At 35.0% G+C, this 20,979-nt stretch overlaps 1 protein-coding gene across 2 annotated transcripts in view; it reads left to right on the top strand.

Moving 5' to 3' along the window:
* The window catches only part of LOC143184831 (uncharacterized), a 395,905-nt gene that overhangs the window by 366,333 nt on the left and 8,593 nt on the right, over positions 1-20,979 (top strand). Inside the window, exons 3-5 of one of the 2 annotated variants that reach the window (XM_076387338.1) lie at positions 11,837-11,957; positions 13,670-13,851; positions 19,041-19,133. In XM_076387338.1, coding sequence (XP_076243453.1) covers positions 11,837-11,957; positions 13,670-13,851; positions 19,041-19,133 — 396 coding nt within the window. The remainder of the gene's footprint in view (positions 1-11,836; positions 11,958-13,669; positions 13,852-19,040; positions 19,134-20,979) is intronic. The other variant, XM_076387339.1, reaches the window with a different exon arrangement.

The following is a 20,979-nucleotide window of genomic DNA, read 5'->3' as shown; positions in this document are numbered from 1 at the left end:
TATAAGAAAATTTCATATAACTCTTTTCAGTGTGTTCTATTCTAGAAACCAATTACTTGTGCAGACAATCGTGTTCCCATTGCTTAGGTAGATAGTAGGTCTACTTTACTTTATTACTTTCTGCGACTGTTTCGTCCAAATGCGGTTAAGTTGTCTTCATTCTTCTGTCGTGTGCAAATGCTCGCGTGATCATTTGCCATTTGTGTTACAAACGCTTAAAATTTTGATAATGTCGCGACCAAGTTCGTTAAATTCAGAAGCTTACAGAGTTGCAAGTTCTAGAGTTTGTATTATATGATTTTATGCACCTTTGAAGTATAAAGTATTGAATTTCGGTTCAGAACTTCGCAGAGGTTTGCGAAGATCAAGCATCCCAAAGTAAAATTCGGAAGCTTGCTAAATTTATGTACGTACATATTATATTGTATATTATATGTATACATATATGTACGTGTATATTGCGTCTGTATGAACTAAATTTGTCTGTCCACTGAATTGCTATGGTTAAATTTCAAATTTTTAGGAAGTTTATTAATTTATTCATTAACTGTGAAATAAGAATATAAAAATACACAGTAAAAAGGAAGAAACACGACTACAGAGACGAATGCTATTTTACTGAAAACTGTTTCTTATGAACCTATTTGCTTCGTAATCCAAAGTAACATTTCATGAAGTCTGGATTCTGTGTATAGCAGTTGATAAACTATTGAAGCAGTCCATGAAGCGAATCAGCTAAATCGAAGTTAAATTCTACACCCTTATCGATTTTGAATCAATGCAATTCGACAGCCATCGAATCTATATCTGCGTCGGCCAGGGTTCGAAGCATTAGGTTTAAACAGAAATTATTAATGCAACTCACGGACTATATAATAGTTTTTACAGAGATGGGAGAAATTATAAGATGATGACTATTGCGATAATGTCGAGTCAGGGGCAGTTTCGTCTGCTCATCCCTCGAAAGGATCGATTGTTCCTTGAGGAGTGGTTTAAAACGATTCGGGGAGAGGAATCGAGAGCTCGGTCACGTTCCCTCGACGAGGAGAATATTATCAACGGGGAACGACGTAATTTCTTTTTTGTCTGCTCTCGTTCGAAGAAGGGGTAATTTTCGGGATGATTTAGGAGCCAATAAGGCTGGGGACTAGAGATTCGCTGCCACTGATAACTATATCCTTTCGACAAGGATATTGTTCAGTTGAATTCCAGTGGTGGAATATGCGACAATATGGTTCATTAAAAATTCGTTACTAAACAGAAAGAAATGTTTCCTTCATGTAGAAGGATTTGGTTGAAAATTTAGTTAATTAGAATGACTAAAAAATTGTGAAAAAAATTCTGAACAGTTATAAAATTAGATAAATGTAAATTTACTAAGTGACGCTAAATTAGAAGTGAACAGAATTATGTTTATTCAAAAAGAAAGACGTCAATTACACATTTCAATATTGGCTTCATAAAGCTCTGACAATAGATTCCATAGCTTGCTTTTCTTACAGAATACATTCATAATTGAGTCATCTTATTTTGTAGCACAAATTCCCTATGCACAAGTCTATTCCAGTAATTTATACTACAGAATACAATAGTAATGAACACCACAATTCATATGAAGATTAGCAACCTAGTGTTGATTTAATTAATAAGCTAATTAATATTGTTGCATTAAGCACCAAGTATTCGACAGAATTAACCACTGCTATTCAACATGGTCATTCTGAATTGCATTCAACATTTTGGACATTGTTATTAATATTTACGAAGATTAGAATATTAGTAAACGGTTCGACTAATACTCAATAATTTTACAGAATCGAAAATCGAGAGAAATTAAAACATTTAAAATCTGTAACAATATTTTCGTTTGAACCTGCAATGCTACTTCAACATTGCTCTCAGATTGGTTTCGTGCACTAATAAACCCTTTTACAGTCAGCAGCCTGAGAAAAGTCTCCTACAGCAGATGTTTTCGCGCCATTAAGTTTAATTTCGATTGCAGAACTCGTGTATGAAAAAAGAAACAGAAACGCGCTCAGAGGTATCGCGTGCTTTGTGACGCGCGATAATATTTGTCAAGTCATGTAACATTTTTACACGTCCTGCGTACTTTGACGTGACGTCTGGCCAGGCGGACTGATGTTGCGTGAAATAATTCTTGAAATTGCAACGTGACACGGAACAAAGACTCTTGGCTTGATAGAAGCAAAACGAACAAAGCGCAAAATTTTTGTCGCTCGGCAATTTATAACCTCGTGTAATTAACATCGGGACGTACACACTTTTCCTATTCAATTAAAAATTACACATGTTACACGTGATTTAATTAATTGCCGTAATGAACCAGAATATAGTGTTCATGTAATTAAAAGTTTTCTGTTAAACCTTTAACTCTATACGTAAATGGATTCTATATCATTTTCTTGTTAAAAACTCTTAAAATTGTGTATCAGATCTTAGAGTTATTTATTTATTTATTTATTTATTTATTCATTCATTCAATCAACCCACCAAGATCATTTAATTAAATAAGAGACAGAAGGAAAGACGTGCATACGACATTCAGAGATAATTCAGACATTCTTAACATATTATTAGCATCAGTTCTTCTGAACATCGGGACATGATATTACTTAATGATAATTTATTTAGGAAGACGTTTATTCGTTCAGTTATGTGTTAATAAATTAGGTTCTATTAAATGATCAAATATTTGTAGATACTGGTATACCAACAAGTGAGTTAATATCAGAAATGTGTCACTCAGTATAAGCTTGTAAGTTCATGGGTTATTAATCTATATTAAATAATAGTGACCTTTATAGAAGAATTGAGTAGTTTAATATGTTGACTATCCATGCTTAATATGTCAGAAGTTGTATCGAATATTACACTACACGTATGATTTTAAATGAAATTTATGGAAAGCTTTATTCATTAATTTCATTTGTATTATTTAGCTCCATTAATACTGTTGATGATTTAAATGTAAAAAAGGGACAAATAAAACTGTTACCTTTATACTGAATTTACTGCAGAGTGCAAAATATAAAGAGTTCACTATATCACTTTAATCACTTACCCTACACAATTATTACACTGATAATCTGATGTTATAGGTAGTTGCACAGTATAGTAATATTTTCCATAATATCGTGATCGGAATGTAAATGAAAATATTGGATTAAAAGGAGAGCGTTGGTATTAAAAGGATCACAAAGGAGGGTAAGAAACTATTGGGGCGATCAAGTTAATTACACCTTTTATAAGTAGGTTCGTTCAAGCACGAAATTTAATAACAAAATGCGTTTACGGGATGCCTTGATAAACAAAACAGCTTCCAGGAATTTGATAAACAGTTTACCCTTTAAAAGTGATTATTATTTAGTTTGGCAAGGTAACTCCCTTTGAAGTACAAGATATGAAAAATGTAACCCTATTTAATTACAAACTTTCGTATACTGGAAACACAGATAATTAAATTTAGTGTATGCAAATGGAGCAATTCAGAGAAAACATAAATGAAATATGAGTGAAGTTTTCTATAAAATTATCACCGTGATGACAGTTTTATGGCAGTTCTGCCATGGTCACGTTCATTTTACTAATCTCGCTAACTTGTAAAGCAATTAATGTTACTGTTACTTCTGGATGGTAATATACCCATTTAATTAAAATTTTCAGCTTTCGTGCATTCGATAAACGAGATTAAATTATTTGTATCGACGTAACATGCATACATTCATTTCTATAATATTTTGCTTCCATGTTGTGTATTTTTAACAATTTATTATAATTGGCAATGTATTTATCATTAAATTCCCTTCGTATTACCTACTTTCTCTTTAATTTTATTTCGAACATATTCCCTAGTTTAAGCACGTTCTATTTCAATCCCTGATGGAAACATATAATTAAATTACACCTTATACCGCAATCACACATAAATAACCCAATTCTGCAATGAATTACTAAACTAATGTGTAAATACGTATTATTACTCAGGTATGATTTAATGGCTAGAAATTCAAGCAATATACGTGTATCGATCATTTTTCCATGAAACGTTGTCAATCTTATAATGTAACATTAATTTTCGCAACCAAAGTAACTATGTTAATTTAACCCTCAATTCTATATAAATAAAGTATCAATTAATTACTATTAAATCCCGTAGAGATCATTAACTTTTTGTTGTAACCGTTATTTGTACAAAATATCCCATTCGAGTTATGTTATATGTCCATTAAACTGGAGTACCCCTCATTAAATTACGATTTATCCAGATATTAAACTCAAATACATTAGTATCATAATAAATTACGACATAAACGAACTTTCAATATAATGCAAACGTTGACTAATAGAAGTTCGTAAAGCATTATTTACTAAACAGTTTTAGTTAAAAGTGTTAATAAAAGAACTTTAGCAATTAGTACTAATATATAGAATATGCGCCTAAAGCTTCTCAATTAAATGTGCATAGTTCAACCTAAAATAGGAAAATTAATTCGCATATTAGGATCTTTACTTCTCTGTCTGTATTAGATAGGTAGTGCAAAGTTGAAATTAGGTAGTACGAAGTCGGATACAACTTCTGACAGACACATAGTTTCTTGATATAAGCTCGTCAGTAAGCACACCGTTCCTTGGAATTATTCTCTACCTTCCTAGCATTCACGCCTTTGACATGATAAACCCAAATCATCACGGAACATTTCTCTTTCACGCTATAAGCTCGCTGGCGGATCCAAGTCTCAAACTCACAGCGAGTAAGTAGTTTATAGCGTGGTTGTAAACGTTCCAAGTTATTCAATTTTTATACGCAGCAGTCATTCCTAGAGACTCGGAGCTACCTCAGTACAAATTTTCAGCGAGAGGTTCCTAAAGTAAATTTATTATACTAATAACTCATTTTTATTTCCATAAAAACACGAATGGGGCTATATGGAAACAGAATTCGTTATCTCTAAAGAGCTCTGAAATATGATAAACAGATTGTGAATGTACACGCGAATTTCTGTTTTCATAAACACAATTAAAAAAATAGGACCTAGTTGAAGATTCACTTCACCCTGTACATATTCCAAATATTACTTATTTTCTTATATTTTGTATATTTGTGCGTGCTAAATTCTTCCATAAATACATAAGAATCCACAATCTAGTGACAAACATAACGAGTTAATATCGATGGAATACTTCCTTCTCTCTACTCCAATTATCATCTGATCTTCGACAATGGGCAAAATAGTTCACAGTTCCTCGTTCACCAATCTATTACCCGTACGAAACAATTCCCTTAATTCAGCACACAATGTCGCACACTCCTCGCAAAACAACCTTCATCGAGGTGACGTGTTCGCCCAGTATTCCCTTGTGCGCAAACTGGATGACTAATTATCGATGCCCGAAGGAGCAATTTATTGGCCGCCGCGGGCAACACGCAAGAAAGCTAAACGCTTCTTCGGAGTAGTGGCCAAATATTTGCTAGCGGGGAAAATTAGAGTAACGTATCCCTGAAGCAGATTATTTCGAGGGTACACAAGTGGTAGGGAAAAAATTCTGGCCGCCTTACGGCAGATAATTGAAAATTCTAGCTCGAAAAAGTTAAACATCGCTCGACGCCGTTTGATTCCTTCTCTATTGGCTTCTGGGCTGGTTAAGTTCAGATACCCAGCGGCTGTTTGATTTTACGCGATTTACTCTTCCGTCCTTGCTGCTTGGATCCTTGCATTGAAGATCTTATTGCTGGCAATGTCTAACTGGAATCGAATGTTTTCGAGCGAACTCTGGATAGAGGTATATGATCTTATATGTATAAGGTTGAACGATAAGGATTTCTTGGTAGAATAAAGTATTTAGTAATTGATATTGACCTAGTTATCGACAATTTGTAGGAATTTAACTTGAAATTGAGATTCTAGTTTGAAATTTACTGGGTTAATATTTACTTGTAGTACAATTGGATATGTGGTTATATGTAGCTATTTATTTGAAAAACATTTATAATTCTTTGCTATCTATATTGTCATGTTAATTATTTAAGTCTCTAAATATAAACCTATGTGCTTCTAGTGTTAAAAACTTCACACAATTTTGTCAAACTATGCAGAAGATTTTTTGAATTCTAAATTCCTTTACCAATAAAATTGAAATGTTTTGATTTGTTGAATCACGATTTTTGCTTTGTAGTAGCAGTAAGTATAATGTAGAGCAAACTATATTTTCTCGTTTATTTTACAAATAATAAGACCACAGTTACGCGTGCAAACGTGTAGACTCCTAAATGTCGGGTTTGTCCTCGATAAATTAATATTGCATTAAGCCCAAGCGACCTCGTTCGTTTTCCTGTAATGGTATGTTCACTCTCCTGAACTCTCAGTCGGCTCATAATATCTCCCTCCAGGCAGATTCGCGTCCGGTTTGATTAAATTCTGATTTCAGATGTCCTTCGACCTAAACAGTCGCGTAATATCTACAAGAGAAACTTGTTTTTCATTGGTATCTAATCTCTGATTGTTTTATTTCGAGGAAGGTTTCATGTCTATTTTTTTATATTTGCTTAAATTGTTAATCAGGAATTCCTAAAATGTTGTAATATGTTATATAGGGTATAGCATATATAGACTTCGATATAAATGTTCTATGACGTAATGTCACATTTACCTTCATTTTGCAATAATAATATCTTAAAGTTGATAACTTATGTGCCAAAATTAGAGAATTCTGTAATTTAGTAAATAGAGTAATAAAGTTTTAATATATTTTAGTGTATCTCATACGGTTTAATTTTTATAATGTCTTAAAAACCTGAGATGTTCCTAAGAAACGAATTTTGGATTTTCAAAGCTTTATAGAAGTTAAACCGTAAAAGATGCAACGAAATGTATTAAGACTTTCTTGCTTTACTTTAGGTCCCCAATTTATAGTTACTTTAACACCTATAGCTTTACTAATTCTAAAGCATTATTATTGTAAAATGAAGGCAGATCGAACACTACGTCACAAAACATTTTGAGCCCCAATTTAGATCTCCTTCCACCCCTGAAAGTACATCAGATTACATTTACTACAGCCTGTATATTCCTACATAGTCCAGAGCAACAAAATTTGACAAATTGCTAGGTACATAAATCCCAAAAGAAGAATTCAAGCTACTTCTCCAACAACAACAAAATCAAATCTTCACGAAAGCCCTCTCCAAAATTTCCAGAAAGGAAAATGATCAAGAAACAAGACATCAAGCTACGATGTCTACGGAACCATTTGCGCCATCACACTTGCCCAAAGCCAGGCTAAAAAATTCAGCTCAAAGCGTTCCAAGTTCGCCCTGCCCCCGCCGAAGAAGCCAGCTGGAAATGCTCGGCGTTTTCGCCGCGTTGGAATTCGCTGTGTAGATCGCGCCGTGTCTGGCCAGGCTTTTGGGGCCGACATCTGGCTTTCTTTTTCGATGACACGAGCATAACGGCGCCGGGGAGGCGATATAATTTGAACTTTTCTGTCACGCGGGGCTGACACGTGCGCAATTTATTTCCCCGGCCGCATTTACCTCGGCCCCATCGCGGCCAGCGTCGGCCAGTCGGCCACTCGTCCGCGAAAAATAAAAGTTGCCGCGGGCGCAATGAAACAGAGCAAAAGGATACCGCCGGAGGAGCGTCCAGCATTATCGTGATAATGCAACGTCGTCTTCCAACAGCAGCACGGGGGTGTATCCATTACTATTACCTTTTTATTTTCACTGCCGTACGTGTGGCAGCCGCGAAATTTCCCCTTTCAGGCCATGTACAACCGTGTCCCGATTCGACGGACGATCGTAAATTTTTCGACCTTTATCCATGACCGTTAATAGCCCTGGGGACCAAATTGAATGTTCGATACCTGGGCTGTGCTTGGAATCATTAACAGCAGTGACGATCGAGGGAACCGACAGGGCGTCCAGGTTCTTAAACCTTGTTGAGGATGATGTACTGTTGGTGGTTCAGAAGTTGTGAGTCGGCGTGGAGGCAACAGGAGTGCTTGGTTCGCTGCAAGTAGTGGCAATAGGTGTGACCAATTTGGCCAATAAGGAAAATTCGTGAGTGCCATCTTGTATGTATTTTTCTGCGGAGTCAATCAGATCTACTGACAACTTCTGAGCTTCCAACTGTACTTGGTAGTTGAGGGATACAAGTTACTTGAAAATGCAATCTGAGATAAGTTTAGTTTGAATTGTTCAAACCAAATGAAATGCTTGAATGTTCAAGTAAAGTTAAGTATTGAAGTAAACTTGATTATTCAAGAGAACTTAATTATCTAAACTAACTTGATTATTCAAACAAATTTAATTACTAAACAAACTCTATTGTGTAGATTTTTTTACTTAATTCTATTTAACTATTAATAAATATTAGTTTTTTACTTAATAATAAAATTTTAATAATAAAGTTTGCTTGTATGAGATTTGAAACAGCTTGGATAAAGTTTTGATCAATAATCAAGATTATTCTAGAAATTTAGAAAAAAATATCAATGTATCCTAGCTGTTCAAGCATTCGTACAGTTTGAATTTTTTCAAGTTTTTTTAAATATGTAAATTATTTTGATACTCAAATACTTGACCTGATTTAAGAAAGATGAGTTTTGTGTGGCTTTGAATTTTAGGTACGTGAATAGTTCTAGTACTAAGATAGTACTATCAGGTAAATTGACCAATTTTCAAATCTTGAAACCTTCAAACTTTAAAAATTCAAAGTTTTCAAATATTCAGATCCACAAATTCTCAAAATTCCAGATTTTCAACTATTCAAACTTTAGAAATCACAAATGGTATCAAATTTAAAAGTTTTAAAGTGTTCAGTCTGAAATATTTAAGTTTTAAATTTTCACATTCTCAAATGTTCAATCTTCTAAATTTTCAAATTCTTGAAGCTTCAAATGTTTCTGTGACGCACCCTACCGAACAAATTAATATTTTTAGTGTATATATGAATATTTTAACCCTTAACACACTATAAAATGACATACAAAATCAGTTTATTATTATTTTACATTTTTTTCCATTCTATTAGAATTTCTAGCAGTCGTCGAAGTAGAAAAATCAACCAATATGCATCCATAGAATTCTATTCATCTAACCGGTTTCTAAATTACATAAATTTTGTTCGACTTATTTATTTTTTAATTTCTTTTTCACTCTAGTACCTACAATAGCCAAGCTTATCCTAACTAACAATTTGTTTATTTTTTTTATTTCTGATGAGTAGAATGGTCAGAATCATGGCAGCCACGAGTGAACTTTGTTCTTAATTGATTGCGTTCAAAGTGTTATAGTTTCTTTACTTCCAAATTTTCTGTCTATTCAGAAAATGTGAATGTTATTGAAATGTAAATAAATGTATAGATACTACAAAAATACTGACGGTAAAAGGTATTGCAGTTTGTTTGAAAAACAGAGCAAGAAGTTGAAATAGCACATTCGATGGCAAAAAATTCTGTTATATTCTACTTAAAAAAGTGTAGCTTCTTGTCAAACCAACTTTTCCTCTGTAGTAAATCTATTGAAAAATAGTGTATAGATATACTGCGTAAGGGCAGTATTTGAATTTTCTCTGTAAGCAGACGTGTCAGGATTCTCCTAAACAACGTTCTCGTTAAATTAGAATTGACCGCGAGTACGAGGTGTGGAAAAAAACGAGCAGGTGCGGGCGAAGGATTCGATTTAGAGGTAATGGAACATACATGTCACAGAGTTTCTTCGAGGGGAACAAGTATAAAAAGTATTGGCAGTTACATTTGTGTACGTCCTTAGTCATTCTTGGTTCTCCTTCGTGAATCCCTTAATATTATCTTTCCGTTTTATGGAAAATTTACAAAATTCTGCAAAAATTGAGCAACACAAAACATCCTTAAAATAAATAGAAGGAAAGTGGTGTCAGAAATACGATTTTCTTAGGTCATATGTATTTTTGAAGTAAACTGCCCTTTTTTTATAATCATTTTCAAAGGAAAAGCATTTACTGTATTATACAATTATGACTGTTGCATTGTATTTACCTACCATATGATGTCAGAATATTTAATAGAATTGGCGACAAGTATCAGAAATTTGTAAAAGTCATTGTTTGTGCTAAATTTAGATACAGATACACCTAAAATCCTAAAATGCGTGTGAAGTTTGTCTGATGTATTTTATTCTACTGACACCACTAGACCTGACATATATCAGGGGAATTTCAGGTCTCTTTGCAACAATTCATACATCTGGAACGAAGCCTCAAATGCAGTTTCGTTATTCCTAATTTTTGCCCTTTTGTGGCATGCAAAATCACTGTTTTAAATATTATACACCTGATTCTGTCAACTGAATTTCCTTTTACATCTTATAACGAGTTACTTCAATCCTATCTAGTAGAAATTTTTATAACTCTCCTCTGAATCACCAATTATTATGGACTAGTATGTTCAGAGAAGAAGAAAATAAACTCTAATGACATTACTTGATTACTAAAGCTATTTATCACAATTTAGGAATTTCAATTTCAAAAAGAATTTAAACTTCTTTAACTTCATCTTAATTCCCCTCAAACTCCGTATACCATAAATCGTACTTTATACTACAAATGTAATTCAGAGGAATAATGGGAATAAAAATCGAACAGCAAAGTATTCGACAGTAAAACGAGCTTGAATAAAAATTGCAATAAAATATACCGTCGTCTGCATGGTGTAAACTCGTAGGAAACGTGGGACGAATAAAATTTCAGAGTTGCTTTTACAACAATGACGTCGTAGCTTCGCTTTCGAAGAGCGTCCATATCGAACGAGTAGTCTGGAAATCATTGTCGCACATTAAGCTTTATCGGCCGTACGGTACGAGTTCAAATTTGTCTGTCAATTTGCCTTATACCAATAAGTCCGCTGCAGAACAGATGAATAAAAGTCAGGAAATTGAAATCGAAATGCAACGTGAACATTCTCTTTGAAAACAGAAATGGTCGCGACAGAATACGTGTAGCCACTGAAGAAGCAAAAGATACCTATGTCTAACGTTGCTTTAAATATACTCGTTTCCGTGAAGATGGCGGGCAAAGGCTTAATTGTTATTGGGTGCTTTCTTTTATTGCACCAGGTGGACAATGGGACGACGTCAGAGTCGTTCTCTTAGACATTTTTTGGAGACAACATAATTCGTAGCTTGCTCAATAATTTTGAATTCACTGGAATTTCTTGCGACAAGCATGTGGAAGCTGTAGTTTTTGTCTTTCGGAATAAAATAGTACAGAAAATCGTATATAAATTCGAAATTCGTATAAATTTTACGAAGTAAAGTTTATTTAAATGAAAAGAAGATATAAGGATTAGTTATTTGAAAATTATTTATTTTGAGGAGATAATCTACTTTGAGTAGATAATTTAATATACAAAGATTTTTACTGAGATCGGTGATATAACAATGTTTGCTCCATTATTTAAAATCTAGGGACAACTGAAAATTCATGTTTCTCTAACTTAAAAAAATTGGTAAATTTTTTCCAGCGGGGAAACAACAAACAGAGATGGTATCACGCCATATAAAAATGTCCAATAATGTCCTAAAGTCTTTAAACTTATTTTAATTACTTTCGAAACATACTTCGAATTCCTTTTCTGTAATAAACATTTGCTTTCCAGTTGCTACGTCCTTCCTGGCAAGTATAGATCCAATAAAATGATGTCGAGTCCTACAAATAACAATTCTCCAAATAAAGCACTTACCGAATAAGGAAATTTAACAAGTGCTTCTAGATAACAAAATTTGAGTGACTCAGATTGAAGAGTTCACGTTTAAATCGAAGAAATTTCTTCTGTGTTCCAGCGACCGAGAAGAAATTCGATCTTGTATATAGAAAGAAAACCATAGATGATAAGGATGGAGTGGAGATAACGTGTATGGCAGAAGGACTATACCCACAACCCACCCTAGATATATCCGTCGAGTAAGTACTCCTGCAAGCTTTCCAACCCTCAAGCATGCACTGAGGTAAACTATCCAATTTTCTGATATTTTCAGATCTTGGTAAAAATGGACTTTCACTTGTTTGTTAACGAATCAGCTTTATTTCTTAATGCACTTGCGACGCGATTTTGTTCGATTTTCCATTTATTTACAAGAAAAGTAAATCTCTTTCGGCCTGCAAAATATTCTGAACATGAAAACGTAAACTTATTTAGACGATAGAACTACTCTACGTATTTGCTTTTATCTATTTTTTAAAAAAGAATTTACATCCTCTGTGTCGTAAGTTGGAATTATGAAAGCAGCTAAAAATGTAACAGTTATCTGTTGAAATACGAGGAGGATAGTGTATTATACTAAAGTAAACTTTATCCTGGTTATACATTATAATGATAGATAAAAAATATACTAAATAATGCGTAAGTAATTAGAGGAGTTAAATGAAAATGAAAACGAAATCTGACTGATTGTACCAGCAGAAACTTCTTCATGATAACAACAGATTTTATGAAGTAGCCCCGTGGCACTGCTATCTGGAATAATAAATCCTAAAGTACAAAGCGTGAACAGCGACAAAGGCAAAGATTAAACCGTACTGAGTTAACATACTTGTTGTTTTGCGTTTTCGTTAATGCATCTGGATTCATTACGATGTTATAAAAAATATGTAGTAAATTATAAAAATTCAAGGAGGATAAAGGGACATTTATTTCATATGAAGCATTCATAAAAGAAGAATTCCCTATAAATGTGAGAACTTTGAACTCGAAATTTTTGTTCATCTGCTGGGTAATGATCAGAGAGCGAATCAATGCTTTGATTACCACGTTAATTATACGTAATGAGTAATAATTTCTTTATATAATTCAGACTGCTGGTAGCCAAATTTATTGATTACACTTGTTCCTTTAATTTGATGTTAACTTTTAAAAACCAATGTTTATAAGGTAGCCAATTTTCTGAATGTTTTATTTAGTGGAGTTAATTTTATCCATTAATTTACACGGTTGTAAGCGATACTTCTAGAGATTACGCATAACAGAGTTTACTACAAAAAAGAGTACGATAAGATATGTAGAAGAGATTGTGAGTTGAACTCGCAAGGACTATATCATGATTATCAGTGTTAAAGTTCTTCTACAAGAATAGAATAATTGTTCAAAGAATGAACAGAGGATGATACAGTAAAAAAATGTATACAGGCCATCTCAATAATTCATTTGCTGTTAGTGATAGAACAAAATTTATCAAATCGACCTTGCCTAGTCCTAAACAGATCGCTACCTAATATTAATAACTGTTTGTAGGTATTCTGTAAAAAGAATATAATTTTTGAGACTCTATCAATCACTTAAGTATTTCGACAAATTTTCTTGTGTCACCACCAACAAGTGAATTATTATGATAGATAGCCTCTGTTTGTTGCCTCGCCCTTATAAATATATTCCCAAGAGAAGTAACAAAATTCTCGCCGAAATGAACGAACAGCCCCGAAATATTTCCCAGAGATTCGTAGAGTCACAAGTAAACATTGTTCAAGTTAAAGCAAAATTCGCAACAACAGCAAACAGGGTGGCAGAATTTTGAGAAATAACATTAACATGCTAATGCCGCTCGTTCAGCGGCCCTATTGCATGATATTTCGGCTTTAACATGGCCGTGATAATTTTGCAAACGTCGCTTCCATTGCAGGGGTGTTCCGGAAAAGCAAACAGGGAAGCCCAGCGTTACGCTGCGTGACGATGGACTGTACGATATCTTATCACGAACGGCCTTACTGGACGAAGATTTACCGGAAGCAGCGATTGTCAAATGCTTGCTCGGTATACCGAAAGCAAACTACAACGTTTCCCACAAAACCGTCTACTATCCTGGTTAGTATAACCGTATTTTAATCTATCCTATCTATCTTCGTTTCTATCTCCTATCCTCTCTATCTTTCTGCTGGCCGAGGCCACCAGCGGCGCTTCACGGTTCGATCTTCATCGTGGCCGCGGAACGAGGAACAAAAAGCAACATTACGTGCTCGTTACGTCGCGAGCCAACAGTGAATGCAGTTCGCGTTACGCGCGTATTTTATTCCCTCTTTTTCTCTCTTTCCCTTTCCCAGGGAGAGATCGATTCGTACGTTAACCCTTTAACCGGAATACGTAGAGTTTGCCCGCTTTTTTTACGATAAACATTTGTGCACGGGGCGAAGTTTGCACTTTCACGAGAGCCAGGACACTTTGTTGTGGGACTTCGTTAATGGATTTACCCTCGGTTTGCTTAGTTTTCGAGAACGTCGCGGAACGAAAACACAACCGAAATTCCGTTTTGTCACCCGTGCTGATCGCCGTTTCGCTGTGTCGCGCGGAGTTAAGGGGAGAATAATGGACGCTTCGAGGACGTTCTTGATACTCTGTAATTCATTAGGCGGAGAGAGGTGATCCTAGATGGTGGACTCAAGCATAGTTCTTTCGCGAGAGAAGATGGAAAAACTTAATAGGGGAGGATGGGGGAAATATTACACAGGTCGGTGGGTTTTATCACTTATGGGGAAATATGGTTCAAGAAAGATGAAGTGGCATTTCTTTCTACCAATTTCCTCCATCCTTGATTTAACACTTTCGCTGCTGAGACGAAGGTGTCGCTCTTTTTGCTCAATCTGAAACTTTTGTAATTAGAACTTCATAAATATCGATATATTATTCGGTTTAATTTTATTTAGTTTCTATGCGGGACACTGAGATTCTTTCATTAACTTTAGATGGACCTTCTTTTCGCACGAATTTATGTCAGTAATGTACAAAATCGCAGTAATAAAATGTCCTACGAGAATCATTTGAAATAAAGTAATAGATGCATGATAATAAATCATAAGATATTAGAAACAGTAGTTATGAATATAATTGAATCAATGAGTTGAAGAACAGTAGGTACAAATGCAAAGACCATATTTTGAGGTATTTCATTTTAATATGTAGTTCTGTGCATTTTTCTTATATTCATATTTGGACCCCAGAGTCAAAGTATGTACATTAAATCCACTTGTTTCCTGTGTGATTTGATGCACTTTGGCTTTGAGATGCAGATATAATATCAAAGATATTTGAAAATGGTTAATGTTGAAGTTCTACTGTTTTACAACTCATCGGTTCAATTTCTCTTTTAAAATGAGATGCAGTGTCCATTTTCGAAAAACTGTCCACACAATTTCTGAAAATAACAAAGTTAAAGGGTTAATCGTTCAAAGCTCTGTAAAACTATGCTCTTTCCATCGTCAATCATTTCAATAACAATTTTCTTAAGTATTATTAATATCTGTACCCAGATAGCACACGACGTCTTGAAAAATTACTATATTCATTTTATACCTGAACGTCTTACGATATAATTTAAACGTCTTTAAAGCATCCAACAGCGTACGTCTTCAAGACTTCCAAAATTTACATCCATAAGATATCTTAAAGACATACTACACGAACATCTTAGAAACGCCTAGTTTTTATCTGAATATCTTATTGACGAAATTTTGACCTATTTAAGTCGTTTGATAAATGTCTTCTAAGGCATCCTAAAAACATAGGTACTAATTTGTAGCTATGGATGTCTCAAAGACGTCTTTTGGACATTTTTAGGCCTTTACTGTGCTATATGGGTACTACAGATTTTTTATAACAAACTACGGTAAATACGATAAATATAAACACGCCTAGTATTGTCTGTGGAACAACATGACGGTCATCGATTTCAATTAACACTTGTGCACCCACTGTTAATCGCCAACGTGTCAACTAACTATATGTCAGATAGCTTAACGTGTATTCCCGCCTCCTGTGTGTACATGTTCCCCCGCATAAACGAGGTCGCGGTAGTAACAAATTAAACGGCATCGATTGTTAGCGAGTTCGATTCGCGCCGCGTTTAAATTTCGCGCGTCGCGTCACAGAGTTCATGGGACGTAAACGTCAATGTTTGAAATCGAGGCGATATCTTTCTTTGGGTCAACAAATAAACTACTCTCTCCCACAGTGTCGTGATTTACAATAGCGTTCTTTTTTCAACGTGTCCATCTTTTAAAAGATCCTGTAAATACGCGTTCGTTCGCGTTTCCGCTTCCATTGGGAATTACGACGACGCGGATGAACTGACTTCCGGTCGAAAACCTTCGGTTTCTATCGCTTGGAAATTTCACGGCTGGAAATAATAATAAAATAACGCGTAAAGTATCTGGCTGATGAAGTCCTTAAAGTTCCGCTATATTGAAACCTGAGAAGACTGTGCAAGGTGGGGCACGTAACTGAAACCACTTCGACAACTCCATAAATATCGATTCCAATGAATATAACATGCGTTGAAGGGAACCCAATAATGAACTATAGTCTTCGCTAGTTCCCAGGTTTCGAAGGTTAAACAGATTTCTCGGATACTACAAATTCAGTGAAAATTCCTTCAGATAGTCGAACTTCGTTTCAGTTTATTTATCATTATTTATCTATATTTATCAGAAACTTCTCTTCCGATGCTAAGAGTACTGGCAAGAAAAGGGCAAATTATAATTCCCTCAGTTTTGCATTACAAAATCAGTGTTCTTCTCTACACTTCTGAGGTCTCAAGCAGCTTAGCGTTTCATGAAAATCCTTTTCTTTCGCGTTCTTCATCGTCGCTTTCAGTGCTGCAACGAGGATGCTCAAAGATCGTGTTAATCTGGATTACGAGAGTTTTAGTTTATTATACGTGTTCCATTATCTTCCTGGCGTTCCATCTGTCTAGGATGACATTCTAGTAACAGTGGTTGGGTTCAAAGGGCAAAGTCCTACGACCCACCCCCGCGCCTCTCCCACAGCTACGTCGAAGGGTCAAGTAGTGGGCGTCGACAGGTCTTAACGCGCGCATCGCGTTTACTTACAGAAGACCCAGGCATTTTGCGGAAACTTGTAGCCCGCGACCCTCCTCTTGCGTCGTTATCATCTCGGGGCCCAAAAAGGGTTTTCAGCTCGTCCGGTTGCAGGATCCCGCGGCGAGACGAAAGAAAGGACTAAATTACACGGGTTAAATTGCTTGTACTTGCTAGCAGCACGCCCTACCTGTTATCGTCCAATTTTCTCTTCGCAAACTGAATCCTCCGTGACGGTGAGGTTTGAAAAAAAATGGAGGTACACAGCGTGCTCTTCTTTATAAACTGTATGACTCCTATATTAAAAGTCTGTCAATGTGGGCACTTTTTGATTGGTTTGTGATCATTGAAAGTAATCTTAGAGTCGTATTCAGTGAAATTGATTACTGAAGGTAATTATTAATCATGGTAGTTATAATTAGCTGGAATTCTTAGAGTCTGGAACTAGTTTCATTGAATTGAGAAGGTAGCTGATCGTTTACTAATTAAGAATTTGAGTTGTCCAGGTGTTAGAGTCGTGGATAATATTTTAGTGTAAGGGTGACAAGAGGAACATTTAGAAAACTTGCAAGGAAGTACTTTGAGCTTAAGAAAATCCACTGAATTTCCCTATTTTCTTTTTATTGAAGCTCTTTTCTCCTCTCCTTCGTTTCGTTTTTTATATAGATAATTGAAACTAATAATAAAACGATACGAATTTGCTCATATTTCGTTCATATAGTGCATCTGTAAGAATCAAACTTTTATTATTGATACGTGCTTCTTAAAATACGCAGTCGAGTGATAAATGTTTACGTAAACCCTAACCTAAACAATTCGAATTCGTTGAGAAATTATATATGATCCCGTAAAAATTGTGAAATGCTTGAAGATATTCTCAAAGTTTGTTCTCAATTTGCACGTTCTAGCAGATTAAACAAAGTTTTAGAGAACAATAAGAGCGTGAGAGGAAGAACTCGTGTAACAAGCAAATTAAAGAATGCAGAAATATTCTCAACTCAAATTGAAGTCTGCTTCCTAATTTTCTTATTTGGAATATTTTCCTGCTGAACTGTCCGAAGTGTCCTTCTAATTTTAGAATGAGTCGCGAAGAAGAAAGTAGGTGAAAAAAATTGCAGTGAAAATGAGCTACATGTTTCAATAAAATTATTTTACTCAATTCATTACTTTCATCAATACTTATATCCCACATTAGTTTACTGAAGAAGCTTATTAAAAACGAATGAATTATTATTAAGACGCTATAATTGGAAGAAAGCCTTTTTTAAACGTTATTAAGAAACTTTGACTTTACGTGTTTCTCAAGAAATAATTCCTAACTCTAGACTTTGTCCGTTTACGCGATTATCTCTCGCAGTTGTCACAGAACTACTATAATAATATTAAAGGACACCACAAGTTCTCAGACCATTATGTAGCATAATATAGTGCTCATTTAGTGTTACGCTAAACCACGAGAAATTAATCATCTCGCGGGAAGAAACTCCTGCAAAAAGCATTTATCTCCCGTTTCGAGTCACCTGTTATATACTCTGGACTAAAAATGTCTGATTAAAATTTCTTTAACACACCAAGAACCCGTAGAAACCTAGCAGGTTTTTCACGAACGTAGAGCATTAAATATGCTACATTGAAACGACAGATCTTCGATTAGACAAACAGATCTGTTCTGCATTGCGTGTTATTTGTTCGTTTCGTTTTCTGCATTATCATTCATTCAGTTTCGTAGAATAAGATACAGCTACTTATAGTAATTAAATGGTAGATAATCCGACGTTGCATGCACACATTACATGTGTTTGCAAGTTACAGCCATTCGTTTAATATGTTATATACAGTCCCTTGGCCTGTACGCTACTAACGATATCAACTGCAAATATCGATTTCATGTTCTCATTATGGTCATCGACATAAATAGATTACTCACGCAATTACATGTATCCCATACGTTCGCCTTTCGCGTAGTATAACATGTACACATTCCCAACCTTACCTATCCCAGACATTGGGCACCCGATACCCGATCTCTGGCGCACATCTATTAACTGTCCATTCTAACTTTAGTGGAAGGAGGAAAAACCGTGACTGGCCGCCTCCCGTCTCTAACATTAACATACTAGCCAGTTCGTAGAAATATATATGCTTACTACTTGATGGACGCGATATGTGGTGTTTGTTGTGCAGGAACGCCTACTACTACTCCAACCGCTACAACGAAGCTGCTGCACAAAATGGAGATCCAAGCGCTAGACAACTCAGAGCCTGGCAATGGTGGTGGTAAGGCTTGTAAATTTCTCCTCGTCTATTCACGACATCACCACCATAAGCCACCATCGTTCATGAGATTTGGAAAGTTTGACAAGATCGATAGTGTTGTCTTTCTTGCGTGCAGGATTCCAATTCCCAAGCATCCCGCGCCACGAATTTGCTCGTAACGCCTTGAAAATCGCTTTAGAACCCTCGGGGAGCCCGCGGTTTCTTAGCGAGAACCTCCGAAGGGTAGTTGCATTGATAGAAAGCATATCGCGAGCGACGCGTTTTTTTCCACCCTCCTTTTCCGCTTCGACTCGATTCAAGCTGAGCGGCTGATCTGTGGCTGAAATTCACGTGTATCTGAGGGGGATTACGCTTTCAAAAAGGGAATAGGAGGGTTCCAGGAGCAGATGCGGGACCATTATTGGAACTCGAATGATAGCGGCAGTAGGGAAAACTTTATGTTTAAATTCTCCGATTCACTTAAATTTGAATTTTAGTTATAATTAGGTGAACAATAAAAATTTTATTCAAATTAGATGGATGTAGACCTTGCGGTGACTTTATAAGTTTTATGTTTTGAACGACTATGCAACTACTAGCTACAATAATTGTATCATATTATACTATGGTACGAAACAATCCAAAAGAAAAAATAGTGCTAACTTGTTATGTTAAATAAAAGAAAATTCTACTAGGCATGGTTTCTAATATTATACCAGGATATTTTGAAGATTAATGTTTTTTTTATTTTTGTTACCTATAGTATGTAGATATATTATTCTATGTGATGTAATGGAATTTTTTTACTTGCTTTATATTTATTCATGGTACGAAATTTACAAGTTAAACTTATGTTAGTGTTCAAATGTAGATTGGAGTCACTGCATATGTATCACTAAAGGGAATAAATTTTAAGAACGAAATTTTAATTATAAAAAAGCTGTGCCATTTATCGTTAGAATACGATAAAATTGTGATAGATGAAAGAATGAAATATACTATCTGTAATAAAAGTACTGTAAACCCAGTATCTGTAACTATTTTATTAACATTTGAAAAGTATATAAAAGTATATTTCTTGGTACTATAAATATTCAAAACTCGTACACGTGAATTTCATTCCAACGTGAATGGATCGTTCCCCTATTAACCGCCTTTCGGTCAGCTTATTTTTGGCATCGTGTTTTCTGCACTTAATTGCACTTTAACACCTGTTTTGACGCACTAACTATGTTCAACGTTCTGATGATGTTAGAATTGTTAGTAGTAGGTGCAATCATGCATACTCTTCTGACTGCGAATTTTACTCATCGCTTATATCCAATTCCCGGTTTTATCTGCCTTTTATTATTTATGAGTTTGAAATGTGCATCCTGGAAATTTAACACGGTCCCTTGATAAATACTGCTCTTAATTAACAATGAAAATAGTCGAAATTGCATTTTTGAGCAAAACGCAAGAACTGGTACAATTACGAATTTTCTTAAAAATGTTTAATGTAAATGCATTTTAATGATAGCTAAGCTTCTTAAGCTGTATTATCAACTACGCAACGCGCTTCTGCATCAACACCTTCATCCTACATCGGCAAATAAAATATTTATACACTAATTATCCCGGCTGTGCTGATGAAATATAAACATGATATTTGCATCTGATATACACAGGTAACGAGCAACACAATTCCTAGACATGGTAAATAAATAAACACGGATATGTTTTCTCCAACAGCGTGTATAACGAAACAGTGTGTTTAAAAATTTCGAATTCCCTTACAGTGCATTTCACAACTATAAACCATCCTGAAGTATTTAAGTCGTATATGGGATTGATTGAATTTGAATAAAAATTCAAAAATATTGGTAAC

Source organism: Calliopsis andreniformis, chromosome 10, assembly GCF_051401765.1.
Source record: "Calliopsis andreniformis isolate RMS-2024a chromosome 10, iyCalAndr_principal, whole genome shotgun sequence".
Taxonomy (NCBI): domain Eukaryota; kingdom Metazoa; phylum Arthropoda; class Insecta; order Hymenoptera; family Andrenidae; genus Calliopsis; species Calliopsis andreniformis.
Note: the sequence above shows the minus strand (reverse complement) of the source record. Positions and strands in the feature narration are given on the sequence as shown.